The following is an 18,804-nucleotide window of genomic DNA, read 5'->3' as shown; positions in this document are numbered from 1 at the left end:
GTTCAATCCCTGGCATCTCCAGATAGATCTGAGAAATACCCATGTGAAGCCCTGGAGAGCTGCTGCCAGTCAGTGTAGGCAGTGCTAAGCCAGATGGACCAATGGTCTGACTCAGTATAAGGCAGCTACCTATCTAAGCTGTACTACTCAGGTTCAGGGCTGTGCAGCTGCTTCTGCAGGCTCAATGCTTCAAAATTAGTTGAATTCTAACCCCAAGATTTATTATAAGGGAAGTTCTTGTGGGAACTACATTTTTCTCATTTTCTGCATCATGTCATCTACCAATTCCCTTTTAATGTGAACTAGTGGGACCTCCTGTAGCATGCTGAAGTCTGCCTCTATGGGCGCATTCTCACAATCAAGGCAATGCGAGTTGAAGCTGGGATCTGGGATCTCTGAGCCAACGTGCCCCTACAGCGCATGTTGTGAGAACCTGGAGATTTACTGGGAATCCGGATCTGCCACTGTGGTGAACGCAGATTGAGCCTAAATTGGTAATAGGAACCTAGGAAGCTGCCATATACTGAGTCAGACCATTGGTCTATCTAGCTCAGTATTGTCTTCACAGACTGGCAGCAGCTTCTCCAAAGTTTCAGGCAGGAATCTCTCTCAGCCCTATCTTGGAGAAGCCAGGGATGGAACTTGAAACCTTCTGCTCTTCCCAGACCGGCTCCATCACCTGAGGGGAATATCTTACAGTGCTCATACTTCTAGTCTCCCATTCATATGCCACCAGGGTGGACCCTGCTTAACTAAGGAGTTAAGTCATTCTTGCTACCACAAGACCAGCTCTCCTAGGATCTAGGATCTGATAAGAGCTGGCTGATCCAGGCTCATATCTGAATTCATCAGGGCAGCAGAACCAGATTCCCAGTAAAACTCAAGGTTTGCACTACATACGCTGTGGGAGAGCACATGGCTTGAGCATCTCGGATCCCTGCTTCCGTTCACTTCATCCTGATTGCAAGAATGCACTCTATGTAAACAAAATTATTTGGATGTGCCATTTACAAAAATTTCAATATATACCCAAATTTTTCAATATATACTTTAAATAAGGTAGTTCAGCCCTATCAAATGTTTTTTTCAGCATCTAAAAATACTAAAAAGGGAGGAGAGCTGATCTTGTGGTAGCAAGCATGAATGGTCTCCTTTGCTAAGCAGGCTCTGCACTGGTTTGCATTTGAATGAGGCTACATGTGTGAGCACTGTAAGATATCCCCTTTAGGTAAGGTTGCCAACTGTCCCTCATTACGCAGGATGTCCCTCATTTCAGGGATGAAATGTTGGTCCCTATAGGGACAGCATTTCTTCCTCATTTATTCAATAGCATATAATTAAATTACAATTACATAATTCAATTACATACATAGGAGACCCAGCGTGGTGTAGTGGTTAGAGTGCTGGACAAGAACAGGGTAGACCCGAGTTCAAATCCCCATTCAGCCATGATACTTGCTGGGTGACTCTGGGCCAGTCACTTCTCTCTCAGCCTAACCTACTTCACAGGGTTGTTGTGAGGAGGAACTTAAGTACGTAGGCGTGCCTGCACAGTTAATAGACGGAACTGCGCAGGTGCGCATTGCAGTTGGGAAGTGATGCCGGGCCAGATGGCAGGCCTCGGTGTTGCTCTGCTCTCTGGTATCATCCGCTGCCCGCCACCACCAGGGTGCGGTGGATGGAAGGATAGGGCTACTACCTTGCTCTCGCACACGCACGCACAGCCATCCCCTCGCTTCGGCCACGCGGCAGCAGCAGGCGGGCGGGCGGCTGCCTCCTGCTGCAGGCTCTCTCTCATAGTCTCTTGGCTGGTGGAGGAGAGAGACAACAAATGCAAACCGTGAGCCGCCATTGCAGCCAGCCAGGGCACAACTCCAGGGCGGGCTGGGGTGCTGGCAGCAGCAGCAGCAGCAAAGATGGTTGCAAGGGTGCGTGGCACTGCCGCGGCTTAGGGGAAAGGGCAGCCGGAGGAGGGGAAGGCCGGCTGCTCTCTGCCTGTTGCCCAGGCAACAAGGAGCGTTGCAAGGGCGCACCACAGCCAGGGTGCCCGACAACCCGCAAGAGGCGGGGGGGAAGGACAGGAGGAGGAGGCCGCTCTCTGCCTGCAGCCCAGGGGCAGCGCGCCCCACGCTGCCGCCTCTTCCAACTAGGGGTGGGGATGCCGCCCCCGCCAATGAGCCGCTGCCACCACCCCCCGCCACCACCACCACCCCAGCCAAGAAGAACTTGTAGCCAGCTCGACCTCGAAGCAAGCCCACCATGCCCCGGTATAATTTTAAATAACACACTGATTATAATAATTCACACACCCACCCACACACACACACACCCCTTGTCCTCCTGTGTGAACACTTTATTGCGCTTTGCAATGATGATTGATGATGATGTGCCCAAAAGCAGATCCTCCGTCGTCCTTGCATGGGAGCCACAGCAAGCAACACAGACGCTCGCTCTCTCGTCACCTCAGACAAATTCACGTGCATGCGAGGCGGCGAGAGCAGGTCAACTCACACATGCGCGAGTGGGGGGAGGAGAGTGCCAGCCCAGGAGGTCCGTCATGCAGGCAGGGTCGGTGCCCAGCTGGAGCCGAATGCTTTCGGGGGGGTGCCCAGCGCTGCACCGGCACAGGTGCAGCTGCTGAAGATAATTTGGGGCGTGGGGGTCATGGCACTTTTTTGCACCCCCCACAAAGTGGCGCCTAGGGCATGTGCCCTGCCTGCCCTCCCCGTATGCCTCTGTCCACCTGACATTAACAGACGGACTTACACACGAAGTGGCACAGGGGTGTGGCATACAGTGAAGGGGAATTAACACATTCCCCCCTCCACCATTTTCACGCTAAAAATAACCTCAAAGCAGCTATTTGCTAAAAATTATCCCATACCAGAAGGATTAAAAGTAATTTGTTTTATAATTGAGTATAATATTTAATGTTTTCAATTTATGTTGTCCAGATGTCATAAACTGCATTGTCTACTTTGCTTGTATATGTTTTCGGTTATGTATGAAAATATCAAATAGGAGGTTTAGTAGGGGGAAAGTGGCTATTTGTCCCCAACATGTCTTTGAGCACATCCTCAGTCCAGGAATTTATCTTCAGTGGCAGAAGTGAGCACACCAAACTCCCCCACAAAAATCCACTCTGGTTTCCCCCCAAAATTTTCTTCAGCAGGAGCTTTTCCAGACAGCAGGCTTTACCAGTTTACTGCAAGTTTGAATTTGCCCACAGAAACCCAACACAAAAAGTGGATTTTTTTTACCCCGGACCTAAATCAAGTTAGGCTCTAACATGCAATGAAAAACCTGTGTGTTGAGTGCCCCCCAATATCTTGCATGGATTTTGGTGCGAATCCAGCCGATGTGCGAACGCACACCCTCCACTCTGGTGGAGAAGCAAGCTAAAAGCCCCGTCAAGGAATGCTCCAGCCCAATTTTCTGTTGCTGCTGGTTATTACTTTAAAGCTCTAAACACATCAACTGCAGGACCTGTCTGACAAGATCCACAAGAATGGTTCTGCTTCATGTGCTGATGTCTAGGGAGGTGAATCTGGCATTCACACAGGATAGAGCTTTCTCATTGTTTGCCCTCAGATTGTGGAACACTGTTCCACATTGTGATTGTGCCTCCTTGTCTCTTCAAACATTCTGGAAATAGGTGATGTGATCCTATTCACCCAGGCTTTTAGCTGCAAATTGGTTTTGATTGCCCGTTTGTTTTTCTTGTTTGCTGTTGTTTTATATAGGTGTATAGCAGATTATAGCCTTTGTCTCAGAGCAAACTCACACAAGGGAAAGAAATGCTGACTCATCCCTGCAGGGCTTTCTGGCAAAGGCTACTCCTAAAACTCTTCTTTACTTTTGGTAGGTTCAAAAATGGCTGCTGCCACCACCCCTCTCTATTACAGAGCTTGACCCTCCCTTGGCTTGGGGTGGAAATCCCAGGGAAAACTCTTCCTTTTACTATTTGAAAAGCACCACACACCAAAAAAAACAACAAAAAAAACCAATCACCAAAAAAACCACACCTTCCATGTGCAACCCTACACAATGGGAGAAATCAGGTAGATTGCTGAATGTCTGAGGCGTGTGCACCAGAATGAGACCCCCTTCCAGTCCCCCCCTCCCCGGCCATTCTCCTGAGTTACAAAAACCCACTCAAATAACAAAAAGGGAAACAGTTCTTATTCAAATGCCACAGACTGCTTCAAGTCTGAGGCTTTCTCAGCATTTAGTTACAGGTATAAAATACCCAGTAGGTCACAAGAATACTTCAAAAAGCACCCCAGATAATGTTGGGGCAGCACACTTGAAAAACCGTGGTTGATCAAGTTGCAAGGAACAGGTATGTAGGAAAATACAAAAGCACTTTTAAAAGCATACAGAGTCTTTTGCAATGCCCTGGTTGGATGGGCGAAGGCTAGTGTTTCTTAGTTCAGTTATGTTACTTAGTTCAGTTATGTTATCTGACTACAACTTTCTGCTAGACTAAACTTCCCAAAGCCAAAAGCCACACTTTCCACACCCCAAGCCAGCTTCTTGTAACAAAAGAGTGCTGATGGGCTGAGCCCTGGAGTTCACCAGCCTGTCAGTCAGGACAGGGTTCACTTTCAACCAACTCCTCAGGGGAGGAGTGGCTGATCACTACAATGTGTTTTTTGTATTTCAGTTAGAGTGTTGGATTAGGACTGGGCGAGACCCGAGATCAAATCCCCCATTCAGCCATGAAACTCACCAGGTGACTCTGGGCCAGTCACTTCTCTCTCAGCCTCACCTACCTCACAGTTGTGAGAACAAACATAATAATAATGCGTGTTACTCTGGGCTCCGTGGAAGAAGAGCAGGAAATAAATGTAAAAAATAAATAGTTAAATTTGCTGTTTTTCTATTTTTGTAAATCACTCTAGGATCTTGAAACAAAGGATGGTTTGTAAATCTATGGGAAAATAAATAAATAGGGAGTGGGGTACATGGCAGGTAGTTGCTCCCTCTGGATTGAGCCAGTCCCACTGAAATGAATGGGGCTTACCCCTCCCCTGCTGGAAAAAGTCCTGCAGATGCTCATGACTGCAGATCACCCAGGTATCTACCAATAACTCCTGGTCTTCCTCCTGCCCACCCCTGTTACAGAGAAAGCTGCCTTATACTGAGGCAGAGACTTCTCATGGTTTCAGAGAGGAGTCTTTCCCAGCCCTGCCTAGAGACGCCAGGGATTGAACCTAGGACCTTCTGTATGCAAAGCAAATACTCTACCACTGAGCCACAGTTCATCCCCACCACAGAATGTGGTCTTCGTTGATTTAAAAATCCGGGTTCCTCCTCATGTTTCCATTTGCACTCATTTCTTTTTTATTACACTTTGTTGCTCCTTGCCTATTGAACACGCAGGATGGCCAAGATGGTGACACGCTTTCCAGTGGTTGCAGGGCTTTTAAAAATGGCCCTTCCTTAAAGGTCAGCCTGTGAAGACCAGCCTCTGCCGGCTCCCTGCTCTTGCTCAAGTTGTACCCACTTGCCTATTGAAGCGGGACAGTTTTCCTGATGTGCAGTGGGTGGAGCTAGTGTAGGTCATCAGCTATTTGAAGGAGAAGGAGCAGAAGCAAGAGGGTCACAGGATTGGCCCTCAAGAGATGGGCATCGTCAACAAGGGTTGTGTCCTCTGCTATGGTGTGTCGAATCCAATCCACAAAGGCGGTGACCCGGGTGTAGACTCCGGGTCGGTTGGGCTCTGCGCAGCCAAACCCAAAGCTCACCACTCCAGCCAGGATCCAAGTGCCATTTTGCAAACAGACCAGAGGTCCCCCGGAGTCACCCTGGAAGGAGGGGAGAAAGGGAAACCATGCACATCACTGAAAGGAAAATGGCTGTTAAAATGCATTAAGGTGGGAGTTCTCAAACTTGGGAACTCCCCCCAGATGATGTTGGTGTTGCAGAGTGTGTCCTGTCTGTGTGGATTACAGAGCAAACATCAGTGAAAGGTTTTCAAGATAACTTTACTTGGGAGACAAAAGCAATCAGGGGTCAGAACTGAACTTGTGGACTCATACACAAAGGAAAAGGAACAAACAGGAACAGGAAGGAGAACAGAAACTCCGAGCTAGCCCAACCAATACAGAGGAAAGTATAGTGCCTCCTCTGGCTTCAGAGTAGATTGCAAGCAAACTATACCAGCTAGGTTGCATATCCCAACAGTTGGACTGCAATTCCCATCATCCCCAGGCACAATGGTCAAAGACTATTGTGCCTGGGGGTGATGGGAGTTGTAGGCCAACACCACCTGGGGACCCAAGTTTGAGAATCCCTGCATTAAGGGCATGTGAATGGGAAACTGGTTGCACTGGCCTATTTAGCTATTACACTGATATTCAATTAAAGAGCGGGGGCTTTAGTTTAAAGGGACAGTTATGGGTATGATAGAGCTACACAGAGCTCAAAAAAGCGAGTAAATTCAATGGCCCATGATGTTTATGCCATGAGGGCATGAGATATTATACCGACCTACAAAACTATAACCTTGAAGACACAATTTGGCTAGGTCCTCCATGCTCCAATCCAGTACCTGCATAGGCTGGTGGCAACTGCAAAAGCTGGTGATTTGTGTTAAAGCAATGTTTAAGAAGAATTTGGTAACATGTGCCTCTGAGCATATGGTGAGTGCTGTTACCTCAGCAGGCAACAACTACAATCAGCACAATCAGGCCCAGAGTCCACACTCCAGAGATGCCACTCACTTTTGCGTCTGCCGTGGGATGGGAATTGATAAATGTTAGAGAAGAAAGCAGTAGATCATTCAGACATCGTATGAAACCCGAGTTACAGGTTGCCGGCAAACCTGTAACTCTGGTTTTGTGTGATGTCTGAATGCGTGCAACCGCAGCTTCGCAACCAAACCACCGGAGGGTCCAGTTTACTTCCCAAACTGGAATTTGGACCTGGGATTATTCCTCACTTTCACTGCTCTAAACCTCTGTTAGAAGGAGTCATTGTGTTGTCTGCATGCATCTGCTGCTATAACTGTGGTTACAGGTTTAAGCAGCAGCTGCAACCAGTGAGAGGCCAGCCCAGAGCAGCACCACCAGCAGTTACGCTCTAGGGCAGGGATTCTCAAACTTGGGTCCTCAGGTGTTTTTGGACTTCAACTCCCATAATCCCCAGCCTCAGTGGCCTTTGGTTGGGGATTATGGGAGTTGAAGTCCAATAACACCTGAGGACCCAAGTTTGAGAATCACTGCTCTAGGGTTTGCCCAGCACTCACTGCTGTGTTCCCTGACCAAATGCCAGGCCCCACCCTGCACATTTCCTACTTCCTCTGCCTGCCAACAGGCCCTGCTGCTCTTACAATTAAAGGGCCAGCAGCAGCAGTACCAGAGGAGCACTGCTTGAAGTCTGTAATCATAGCCAGTAATCACACCCTCTCCAAGCTCCTGGCCAATAGTGAGCAATTTCCTGGAGTTGTGAAGCCATGCCCACAGCCTGGCCACAGCACTGCTATACAAGTGGGCAGAACCAAGCTCGGAGGACCAGAAAGAGGGAGGGGAAACTCTAACCTGCCTTTGGAGTTTCCCAAACTGGGGATGGAGGATTGTCTGCGATGTGATCCCCAGTTTAGAATTTTAACAGCAAACTGCAGTTCTAAGCCAGATCCTGCTATGACTGGATGCGGCCTAAGTGTCACACAAAAGCTCAGTTATCACTGTGCTTCCTCCCAACGATGAAAGAACAACACTTGCACACTACTGAAGCCCCACTGGGGAAGAAGCTCCCTTTCTTGGATAAGGGAGACTCTTTGATCTCGCCAAATGCACTCACTGGAAACCTCTTGCAGAAACCAGAAATCTAGTTTCTCAGCATCTGTACATTTGAGAATTGAATACTGCTAATGAAAACAAGGGCTCTTCCAGACCGCAATTTATTTCAACTTCAGCACAATCTCCAGTGGGAGATATAACAAGACGCCCATTGTGCAACAGTTTACACAATGTGGACATTCATGGATGTTGTGTAAACTCTTAGCATCATTGGCTGATAATCTATGGAAAAGCTGTATCTTCTCAATACTATTTTTATTCTGAGAAGAAAAGGATAGGTTTTTTCCACAGGTTGTCAGCAGATGGCGCTTAATGTTAAAATCCACCCTGAGACCAGCCTCTGCCCACAATGACTCCCAATCAGAGGAGGTGGATATGTGCTCGGAAGACGAGGCGCTGTCTGAGGAGCCCCAGAGAATTGTCTCCAATCCCTCAAGGCTGAAAACTCCTAGTCGGCTAGTAATATATTAATACTAACTGTCCTGGGCACAAAGCATCTGCACCTCTAGTTCTAACCCCTCCTTCTCAGCTCTCCCTGCATTCTAAGCCCCGCCCCCCAGCCTTCTCTCCTGCCGCCATCGTTTTCTCCCCCCGCCCCACTGCAGCTGTAGCCATTTTCTCCCCGCCTTCTGCCACCGTCAACATTTTCTTTTTTCCCACCACCACCATTTTCTTTCCCCCATGACTGCGAGCATTTTCTTTTTCCCCTCCACCCGCACACCTGTTCCCTGCCACTTTCCTCTTTGCCTTCCAGCAGCTCGTTTGTGAACTCTCGTGAGAGCTGCCACGCATGGGATTAGCGACATGTATGTCTTAGAGAATTAGATAGATAGATAGATAGATAGATAGATAGATAGATAGATAGATAGATAGATAGATAGATAGATAGATAGATCACAAGGGCAATCTAGAGACAATTGTTTAAGGTCTGAAACAAGTAAAAGTATATTCTAAGAAGTTATAGACTTGGATAGAAAGCCTGCACCCTGTACTAACTACCTCATGGTAGAAGAAAGAACCAACAGAGAGAACAAAGAAGGAGGGTGTGTCCTAAGAGTATCAGTCTACCAATCGCAAGAGACTTCAAGCAGAGATGAAAGAACAAAGAGAGAACAAGATGGCAATCCTGTACTCTCTGCCTCTACTCCTAATGTTCCTAGTGCTCCTGGAGTCACATCTCCAACAACCCCTGCTGAAGCTTCCCTTCCAGACCTATTGCAGAAACTACCCCTCGCCGCCCAGCCAGAAGGCCCCAAGAACAACATACTTACCTCAGTGGAGGCATCACCAAAGCCTTCTGCATCCACAGCCCCAAAGGTTCCTCTCGAGGACATGGTTCACCCTGCGACCCCCTAAGAACTTTTTATAACTGCTTTCCTCATAAACACAAGGTTCTCCGTTTTCAATTGTTCTCAGGTTTTAGCTTTTTATATAACTTTTAATGTGAAACCTTTTTAAAAATTCTAAACTTAGATATGATTTTAGCCTGGTATTTTAACTTAATTTGTTTAGCTTCCTTCATCTTATTTGACACTGTATCTGTTTTATTAGTTTTATTGCCACCCCACTGGAGGGGCAGGGAATAAATGTTCTAAAAAAATAATTAAACATTGTTTAATTAATTAAACTTAAATCTTAAATCTTAGATAGATTTAACTAGGATTTTATTCAGAACAACTCCAGTTTCTCCTTCTCCTTCCCCTCCCTTTTCTTTCTGATTCCACCCCCTCACACGCACACTCTCTCTACAGGATCCCCACTGGGACAAACTTCTCAATGACAAAACAAAGGCTTACTAAACAGAATACAAGAGAACTACTAGCTGCAGAGATCCCTGAGAATGGGCTTCATGTCCCAGATACCCCACAGAGTCCTCTCCAAGCCCCTAGACTCAGAGGCACCAGCAGCCTAGAGAAATGCTCCAGAATAGGCAGAAGAGCACTCACTCACCTCTCTGCCAGAAATCTACTCCAGTGGGCCTCCTCAAATAAAGGGGTAAAACTCATACAGAAAGGCTACTCAGGAGCAAGATTTGTTTGCAGCAGACAGGCAGGAAAGGGCGTCACACCAAGCATAAACTGCTTCCTGCGCCTAAAGCCTTGCAGGCAACACCACCTGATTTTGAAACCCTGCTCCAGAGCACCAAGAGAGTCATGCCAGCAACAGCAGAGTGTTCTATGCCTCTGTTTGTTCCCTGTATTCCAACCTTCCAGAGAACCTGTTGCAGTCCTCACCTTGAGCTGTCCCAGTTTACCTGACTGCCTCCAACAAGGACTACTTCTGCTCACAATCTGCAACATCATCACCTTCGGACACCATGGTGAGCACCTGAGCACCCTATTGCATGACCAATGTTCCCTCTAACAGGGATGCCCAGATGTTGTTGACTACAACTCCCATAATCCCCAAGCAAAAGCCGTTGCAGCTGGGAATTCTGGGAGCTGTAGTCAACAACAACTGGGAATCCATTAGAGGGAACACTGTGCATGACACTTATGCAACATCCTTGAATGTCATCTGGACATCTTGTTTTGGGCCGGCAGACATACAGCGGAACCAAAGGTCCAGTGGACCCACGGTTTCACACTCCCCAAGTTCTCTGGTCTGGGTTCGGACCTACTGCAGACTCACTGACTGCAGTCAGAGAGACTGCAAAGAGGCGGGGGACCAGGCTGTGCGGGCTACCTTCTTTCCTGAAGGACAGCAAGTACAGCCAATAGGAACCAGAGCAAGGGAGGAGCTTCCTCCCTCGACTCTGGTTTGAGGCAAAGGATAACTGCAACTCTTGGTTTGAACATACCCCAGGCACTGCAGGAATACAGTTTATGGCAGCAAAACCAAATCTGAAGGTGACAATTGGAGTTAGGGGCGGGAAACCACTTTTTTAACCTTAATTGCCCAGGTTCATATGTTCAAGTTTGGGAACCGCAGATGAAGGGACCTCCGGTTCCGCTGTATGTCTGAACCAGCCCATTATGTCTGCTGTCAGAATTTGCACTGAAGTTGGAATCAATTAACGTCTGGAAGAGCCCCAAACTCTGGTTGCATTAAGAGATGAGCAGCTCTCCTGTAATCCTGCTAACTGAACAAGAGAGGCACCTTTTAAACATGGTTGATCTCTTTATTTTAGCAGGGGTTGAGCAACTGGCCCTATCCATCCCCAGCACAGCATCCCTCCATTGGCTGTTGCTGGTGTCTATCTTATGTTTCTCTTGTGAGCCCTGGGGACAGGGAGCCACTATATTTATTTTTATCTATGTAAACGGCTTTGGGAACTTTTGTTGAAAAGCGGTATATAAATATTTGTCGTATTCATATTTGTATTCCTAGCTTCAGGCAGCTTTTCCTGGCCCTGTTGCTCCCAGTATCCCTTGCCCATGATACACTCCCCTGACCCACAATTCTTACCTGGCAAGAATCCCTCTTTCCTTCTGGGTACCCAGCACAGATCATACTTTCTGAGATCAGCACTAGACCCATTGGTACAAAAGTGCTGCCGACGACACTGTTGTTCTCGAACATTTGGTTGCACTCCTCACTATCTAGGATCGGCACCTCCAGCTCCTGCAGGATCCGAGAGAGGTAGGGAGCTGAAACAGGAGACGTAAAAGCAGTCACAGACCGAGAGCAGTCACAGACTCAATATCACTTAACAAGGATTCGTTATTTCACTTTACTAAGCCAGATGGACTTCTGGAGCTGCTCAGTGAGCATATTACCCCTATTCTGAACAGACTGCACTGGCAGCCAATCTGTTTCCAGGTACGGACTGAGATGCTGATAAGCTTTAAAAACCCTCAATAGACTTGGGCCCCAGGGATCTTATGGACAGCCTGCTCCCAGCTGAATCTGCCCACCTGACCAGGTAGATTGGGGAGGCTCTATTCCACATGTGGACACTTGCTGAAGCCCGTTTGTTGAGCAAGCTGGACAGAGTCTTCTCAGTGATTGCCCCCAGGCTCTGGAACTCGGTCTCAGGTGAGATTTACATGCCTCCCCATCTTCCAGTGGAGAGCGAAGACTGACTTTTTTGTCCAGGGCTTTGGCCAATGAGTAGTCCTCCGATTTCCTTTTAGCTGACTGTGGCATTAGCTGTTTTGTTTTGAGTATGTATTTAACTGAAATTCTATTAATGTGGTTTTTAATTTGTTGTTCCCTGCCCTGGGGTCTTAGGACAAAGGGTAGTAATAGAATGCAAATAATAAATATATACACATAGTAATCTGACCTTGAACAGTGTCAAAATTGGCAGTAAAATTCATACTTGTCTAGCTCAGAATACAGATTTGTCCTGCTGTTAATGCTTGGATGTATTCTGAATCAAACATTGTTTCCCCAAGATGTTTTTCCTCAAGTAAAGCTAGAAACCTAAGTTTTATTCTGCTAGAGATGGGGGAATAGGCTGCAGCTCATCCTGAAAGCAAACAGGGCTTTCAAGAATCCCCATCAAACACTCAAAAACCCCTCAAGGAGCCTTTCAAGCATTTGATTGGCACACCACCAAAAAAAAACCCTGATGGTTGAGATTATTTTCTATTAAAGAGTTTGTGTATGCAAAATAGTCATACTACCCCAATTACCTACTGATACCAACGCTTGCGTGAACAATCCTGCCACTTAAATTAGCTGAATGCACTACTTCACTTATTATACTTTATTATTTGTTTATCAAATTTGTAGATTGCCCCAAACTTCCATCTCTGGGCGGTGTAGAACATAAAACAAATTAAGACAAAAAATGAAAACCTTACAACAATTTAAAACCAGTCAAGTTAAAAAGCTTGGATGAAAAAAATGAGTATTTGCGGATTTTTTAAAATGTTGTCAGGCTTTTATTTCAGCAGGGAGCACATTCCAGAGTCGGGAATGGGGTGGCAAAAGAGAAGGCCTGTCCCTGTGTAGCAACCAGATGAGCTGGTGTCAGCTGCCGACAAACCTCTCCAGATGATCTCAATGGGTGGTGGGTCTCCTGGCAAAGAAGATGTTCTCCCAAATAGTCTTAAGTTATTTAGGGCTTTATAGGTTATACCCAGCACCTTGTGTTTTGCCCAGAAACTTGTTGGTAGACAGTGTAGTTCTTTTAGTATAGGAATCATATGGTCTCTCCGAGATGACCCAGAAACCAACCTGCCTGCCGCATTTTGTACCAACTGCAGTTTCCAGACTACGTACAAAGACAGCCCCACAGAGAGAGTATTGCAGGTGGCAAGTCTGGAGGTTACCAGTATATGTACCACAGTTCTCGGGTCGTTTGTCTCAAGAAATGGACGCAGCTGGCATATCAGCCAAAGCTGATAGAAAGCACCTCTGGCCACCATCTCAATCTGGGGCACCAGGAAGAGGTTTGGATCCAAAAGCATCCACACACCCAGAAGTACTCCCTGACCTGTTCCTTCTGGGGAAGTGTGACCCCATCCACAACGGGAAGATCAAAATCGTCTCCCGAGTTCCAACCCCACACAATAATTACCTCCGTCTTATCTGGATTCAGTGTCAGTATGTTATCTCTCATCCAACCCATCACAGCCTCCAGGAAGGCATTTAGGGAGGTTATGCCTGTCAAACTCCAAGTGCTCTTGTTTCCAAACAGAAGGACGTGGCAGGGGAATGATGTCATAGTGCCCATGTGGGCAATGACATCGTGGGAGCTGTCAAAATGTGCTTACATCACCAGAAATTGGCCAGAGGAGAAGCTTACAGACCCCCACATGACCGGAAAGGGTAAGAAGTCAGGGTATGCCCTCGCCCCTAGAAGTTTGGCCCCACCCTCCACTCCTACCCCAGAATATGTCCAGCCATGTCCCACAGGAGGGCATGTGGCCCCTCTATGAACACACCTAGCCACCCTGGACCAAGAGGAACAGGTTTCAGACCCCAGAAAGGTCTGTGTGCACAGGCGTGATAATGGTTGGGTGGCCATTTTGTGTAACTTTATGGGGCAAAATGCGGTCAACTGAGCCTACGAACAAGCCCCACCACCCTGGGTCTGGAGGAATAGCCCATGTCTCTCTGAACCATCTTGTTTTTGCAGACTCATTGTCTGTGCGATCATGGAATCCCCAGAGAGATCTTTGGAGACTATTGCACCACAAACAATTGCAAAACCTAGCCCAAGAAAGCGCTCAATCAGCACAAGTTCCGATAATGAGAAATTCCCACCTGCCAAGCGTCCAGAAGACGACCAAGTAGTTTATGAAATCTGGCAGGGAATCTTGCAGGCTATAGCGGCAGAACCTTTTGGAGCCCAGGTAAATAAGAAGGGGTGGTGTTAATGGACTAGGGAGAGTTCATCGTGGCTGCAACTTAAAACTGTGTTCTTTATTTTTCCAGGAGAACATAAGAAAAGGTGAAGAGCCTTGACACACAGCCTGTAGCTATATGGAACTATGATGAGCCAGGGGACAAGCATATCAGGGTGTGTATGGAGAAATTTGGGTAGGAATATCTCTTTAAAGAAAGAAAGACAGAGAAAGAAAGAAAGAAAGAAAGAAAGAGAAAAAGAAAAGTTAATAACCGGGTCCCTCCCCTCCCCACAGAACCCACCAGCTGTGAGAGCGCATCAGGCCAGCCATGTTACTATGCAGAACTTCCTAGGACTGCAAGTGAATGATTCGCATTACATCCCTGCGAGGAAAAGGAAGTCTCCTACGAAGACCCTCGTGAGGGCTACTCTATATGGGGTTTTTTAATACTGCCTGAAGATTTACATGATTTATTCATGCTAAGGTTGGTTGGTTCAACCAGCGGGGCAAGACTCACATGAATGTGTCACCTGGACTGAAAGAAAAATTTCCAGATTTATTAGAATATTGTCTTCAAAGATGTGTATGAAATCAGTGCGACACAGAATCATTCTAATTGGTTACAGTCTTAAAATGCGAATGCTGACTATTGAAACAGTGGATCAGACTCTAAATCTCATCACAACTGTTAAGATTCTGAGGATCCAAAATGGTGTTAGAAGCTATCCTGCACCAGATAGATTGCAGAATGCTCTCTTTTCTTAACTGTGTCTTCGGGCGGGGGGGGGGGGGGAAGAGTACAAACAATTTCTTGTTCCGGAGCCATCTGAACAAAATTCCCTCGCAAAAGCATAAATGTAGTATTGTACACCACACTGCCAGAGCCAGCATGGTGTAGTGGTTAGAGTGCTGGTCTAGGACCAGGGAAACCAGAGTTCAAATCCCCATTCAGCCATGATACTTGTTGTGTGACTCTGGGCCAGTCACTTTTCTCTCAGCCTAACCTACTTCACAGGGTTGTTGTGAGGAGAAACCTAAGTATGTAGTACACCGCTCTGGGCTCCTTGGTGGAAGAGTGGGATATAAAATGTAAATAATAAAATCTTGTAGTGTGTGTGTATTTTTTGTCAGTACATGCTAAACATTGTTTCTTTGCAGAAGGAGATTGCTGCTGACCCATACCGTTTTTAAATATACAGAGGCGTGGAGGACCCCAGAAACACAATTTCAGATTGCTTCTGTTTTTCCTATTAGATGCCATTTGATTATGTATCATTTCATAAAATAAAAGTGGCTTCACTCTAAATAAAAAGTGATGGTTTATTTTAAGCAGTGGGGGAGAACTTATTTCTGTCTTATTTAAAAATGAGTGTGTGGCCAAGCAGTCAAGGAGGCTGATGAGTCCCAACCTTAATCCCATCAAGTTTTCCCCTTGCAAAGAGGAAAAACTCTCTTAACAGAAAAGTGAACCATACTGCTTTTAAATATACAGAGGCGTGGAGGATCCCAGAAACACAACTTCAGATTGCTTCTTTTTCCTATTAGATGCCATTTTATTATGTATCATTTCATAAAAATAAAAAAGTGGCTTCACTCTAAATACAAAGTGACTCTGTTTTATTGTTGAGGAAGAGCCTCTGCCTACATGAGTTAGTTGCGGGGCACAGACTGGTGAGTCATCACCTTAATCCCATCAAGCTGTGGGAGAGATTTCCTGCAGACCCACCTCTTATCAGCATGCATGAGGATGACCAATCAGAAAACTCAAGCATAGCCATATGGACACAGAAGAACTCAAACTGATAAAATTACTGTAGTCCTCAGGGGCGTAACAAGGCTGGAGTGGGCCCAGAGACAAAATTTTAAAATGGGCCCCTCGCTGATACACACACACACACACACACCTTCACATGTGACTTGCCTCTGAGGGGCCCCTCGAGGCGTGGGGGCCCCCAGGCAGCCGCCTCCCCTTGCCTAATAGTAGTTACGCCCCTGGTAGTCCTCTTTCTACATCGTGATACTCCAGGGATTCTAGACGTGCCTCAATTGTTCTAATCAGCTCTTTTTCTTCTGCAATGCGCCTGTTGGCTTGTGCAAGGCGCTCCTCAGCTTCTGCTTTGCGCTCTTGGGCTTCTGCTTTAGTCCGCCGTAAAGAGCGCACGTATTCCATTGCCTGCTCCATATTCCTCATCCATTCGTCAATTCTGAGTTCCAGCAGCTGATCGTCTCGGGCCTCAAGATCGTGCTCTGAAACACACACATCAGAGCCAGAGATCACCAGACATGCCTGTGGCTAAGACATATACACCTTGGGGAGGATTCGAACTCACAAACATGTTCTGAGGTATGTGTTTGTTTGTGCCATGTGCTGCAGAAATGACTTACCAGATTCCTGACTGGCTTCTCTGGGCCTCTTGTAGGGCCGGTGAGCTCCTTGTGACTCCACATCTGCAAACAAGGGAACCACATGGCATTATTAATAATGATGCATAGAGTGCATAAGATTTATTATTATTATTATTACATTTATATCCCGCTCTTCCTCCAAGGAGCCCTGAGCGGTGTACTACATACTTGAGTTTCTCTTTCACAAAAACCCTGTGAGTAGGTTAGGCTGAGAGAGAAGTGACTGGCCCAGAGTCACCCAGCTAGTTTTTTTAATGGCTGAATGGGGATTTGAACTCGAGTCTCCCCGGTCCTAGTCCAGCACTCTAACCACTACACCATGCTGGCTTTTATTTATACATATATAAATAAAAGAGTTAAAACACACTTTTCTCCTACCCTCTCTCTTTGCCGTTCTGTTCAGCCTTTTTGTTTGTTTAGGGGCTGCTTCAGATGGCCCTGTAGAAAGTAGGTAGGTAGAATTACTCAGTGGGTTTTTTCCCCTCAAGGTGAGTTTATTTTAAAAAGTTGGGGGGGGGGAGTTGAAAAAAATAAAAATCTATTTTACCCTCTAGAGTACTCTTTGGCAGATTCTGCACCCCACCCTGGGTATTTCTCAGGTCCACTGTGAACAACATAGGTTTATTGACTTTTAGAATGAGATATTACATAGAGAAAAAACATGTACTCTTACCTGTATCATCACATCTCTGATCTATGCCTGCAGCAATTAAAAATAATAATATATATAGAAAGGCTTACTCAGAATCCTTCAAACTGTGCTCATTTAAAGGTTAGTTTTAATTGTATTTTTAAAAATGTATTTTACCCTGTACTGTGTCCCCAGCTGGCTGGGGTGTGAGAACCTCTTCCTCCTCAGAGATGAGGCATGGGTCAGCAGCCTTTGAGAATGAAAATGTGGTTCTCATGGCTTGAGGCTGAACATGCCCTTCTGCAGAACATCAAATTATTATTATTATTATTTTTATTTCTACACCGCCCTTCCAAAAATAGCTCAGGGCGGTTTACAAAGAGAAATAACAAATAAATAAGATGGCTCCCTGTCCCCAAAGGGCTCACATTCTAAAAAGAAACACAAGATAGACACCGGCAACAGTCACTGGAAGTACTGTGCTGGGGGTGGATAGGGCCAGTTACTCTCCCCCTGCTAAATAAAGAGAATCACCACGGTAAAAGGTGCCTCTTTGCCCTGTTAGCAGGGGTTAGAGCTAAATACAAATCAGACATGTATACATCTTCATAACGTTTTAAACATTCAAAAAGAAAAGTAGAATCAGTTCATACCATCAGAGTTCATTTCTTCATCCCGAATGCTCATCATCTTGGTGGGTGGAACCTTTTCTTTCTTTTCTTTGTTTTTTGGTGTTTGCTGTTGAATACACAAAAAGATCCAGGCAAGACATGTTCAGACATATCCTGCCCTACCAGCCCCTTCCCACCAGAATCCTAAACTGCACGCCATGGAGCGCCATCAAATTTACACTCTGGCTTGGGAATGTATGGAACAGGCCTATGGGAAACCAAAAATGGAAAGAATAGGCCCCTTGCTACTTAAAATGGAGTCTGATTTAAAGCCCCACATGGCATCTTTACATCTGAACCGCATGATAGATATTGAGAACTTTTTCACAGCCATAATGGCCGCTGAATTTGCAGACGGAAAAATCAATAAGAGTAGACTTTTAACAATATCTCTTTGGTGGGTTGCTTACAAAACCACTACAAAGATCTGTGTCCCAGGAAAACATTTATTACAGATTACATTGTGAGGACTGGGTGGATCAAGCATGCATGCTGGGTAAGTACATTTAATTTAAACATAATTGTGAGCTGTGCATACAGGAGCCCTTTATTTAGTTATTTTATTGCAGGAGCGCTGTTTTGCAGAGAGCAGACTTCCGTCCATGAAGTTAGAATTCTACAGATCTTAATGCATACATTAAAAATGTTATATATCATACTTTTAAAAGACCAGCAAGGATGGGATTCAAACCCATGCATGCACAAGCACAATGGAATAACACTCCATCACTTTAAACCACTCAGCCACCTCACCTGATTACTTAGCAATGATCACAGTTAAAAGCCCTCCCTGGCCACATGGCACACTCACTCACTCACTCACACTGGCTAAATATTAAAAAGGACCTGGAGAAACATCAAAAGTTAAAATAATTGCCACCACCACCCCGGGTGAGGGGCCTCAGTTTTAAATGCCACATGGTCTTAGCAGCTTTTTAAAGCAGTTACACTACAAGGCTTTTCTAAAACACACTTTTAAATAGGACTTGGAGACCCAGCCAAAAAAAAAAAAAGAGAGTTAAATAAACGCCAGCCCCAGAGAAAAAACT

At 46.1% G+C, this 18,804-nt stretch overlaps 1 protein-coding gene and 1 non-coding gene across 11 annotated transcripts in view; both read right to left on the bottom strand.

Annotated features, from left to right (window-relative positions):
* Positions 1-4,208: 4,208 nt before the first annotated feature.
* The window catches only part of LOC128329781 (serine protease 33-like), a 38,976-nt gene continuing 24,380 nt past the window's right edge, over positions 4,209-18,804 (bottom strand). For all 10 annotated transcript variants that reach the window (XM_053261462.1, XM_053261459.1, XM_053261460.1 and 7 more), the window contains 2 exons: positions 11,214-11,395; positions 4,209-5,810 (listed from right to left, as the gene is read on the bottom strand). In XM_053261462.1, the coding sequence (XP_053117437.1) occupies positions 5,556-5,810; positions 11,214-11,395 (437 nt within the window). In that variant the 3' untranslated portion in view covers positions 4,209-5,555. The remainder of the gene's footprint in view (positions 5,811-11,213; positions 11,396-18,804) is intronic.
* On the bottom strand, positions 18,426-18,509 carry TRNAN-GUU (transfer RNA asparagine (anticodon GUU)). Its single transcript has one exon. It is a non-coding gene; the product is annotated as a tRNA-Asn (tRNA).

This window comes from Hemicordylus capensis, chromosome 6, assembly GCF_027244095.1.
Source record: "Hemicordylus capensis ecotype Gifberg chromosome 6, rHemCap1.1.pri, whole genome shotgun sequence".
Lineage (NCBI taxonomy): Eukaryota > Metazoa > Chordata > Lepidosauria > Squamata > Cordylidae > Hemicordylus > Hemicordylus capensis.
The sequence above is the reverse complement of the archived record's forward strand: the minus strand, read 5'-3'. Positions and strand labels throughout refer to the sequence as shown.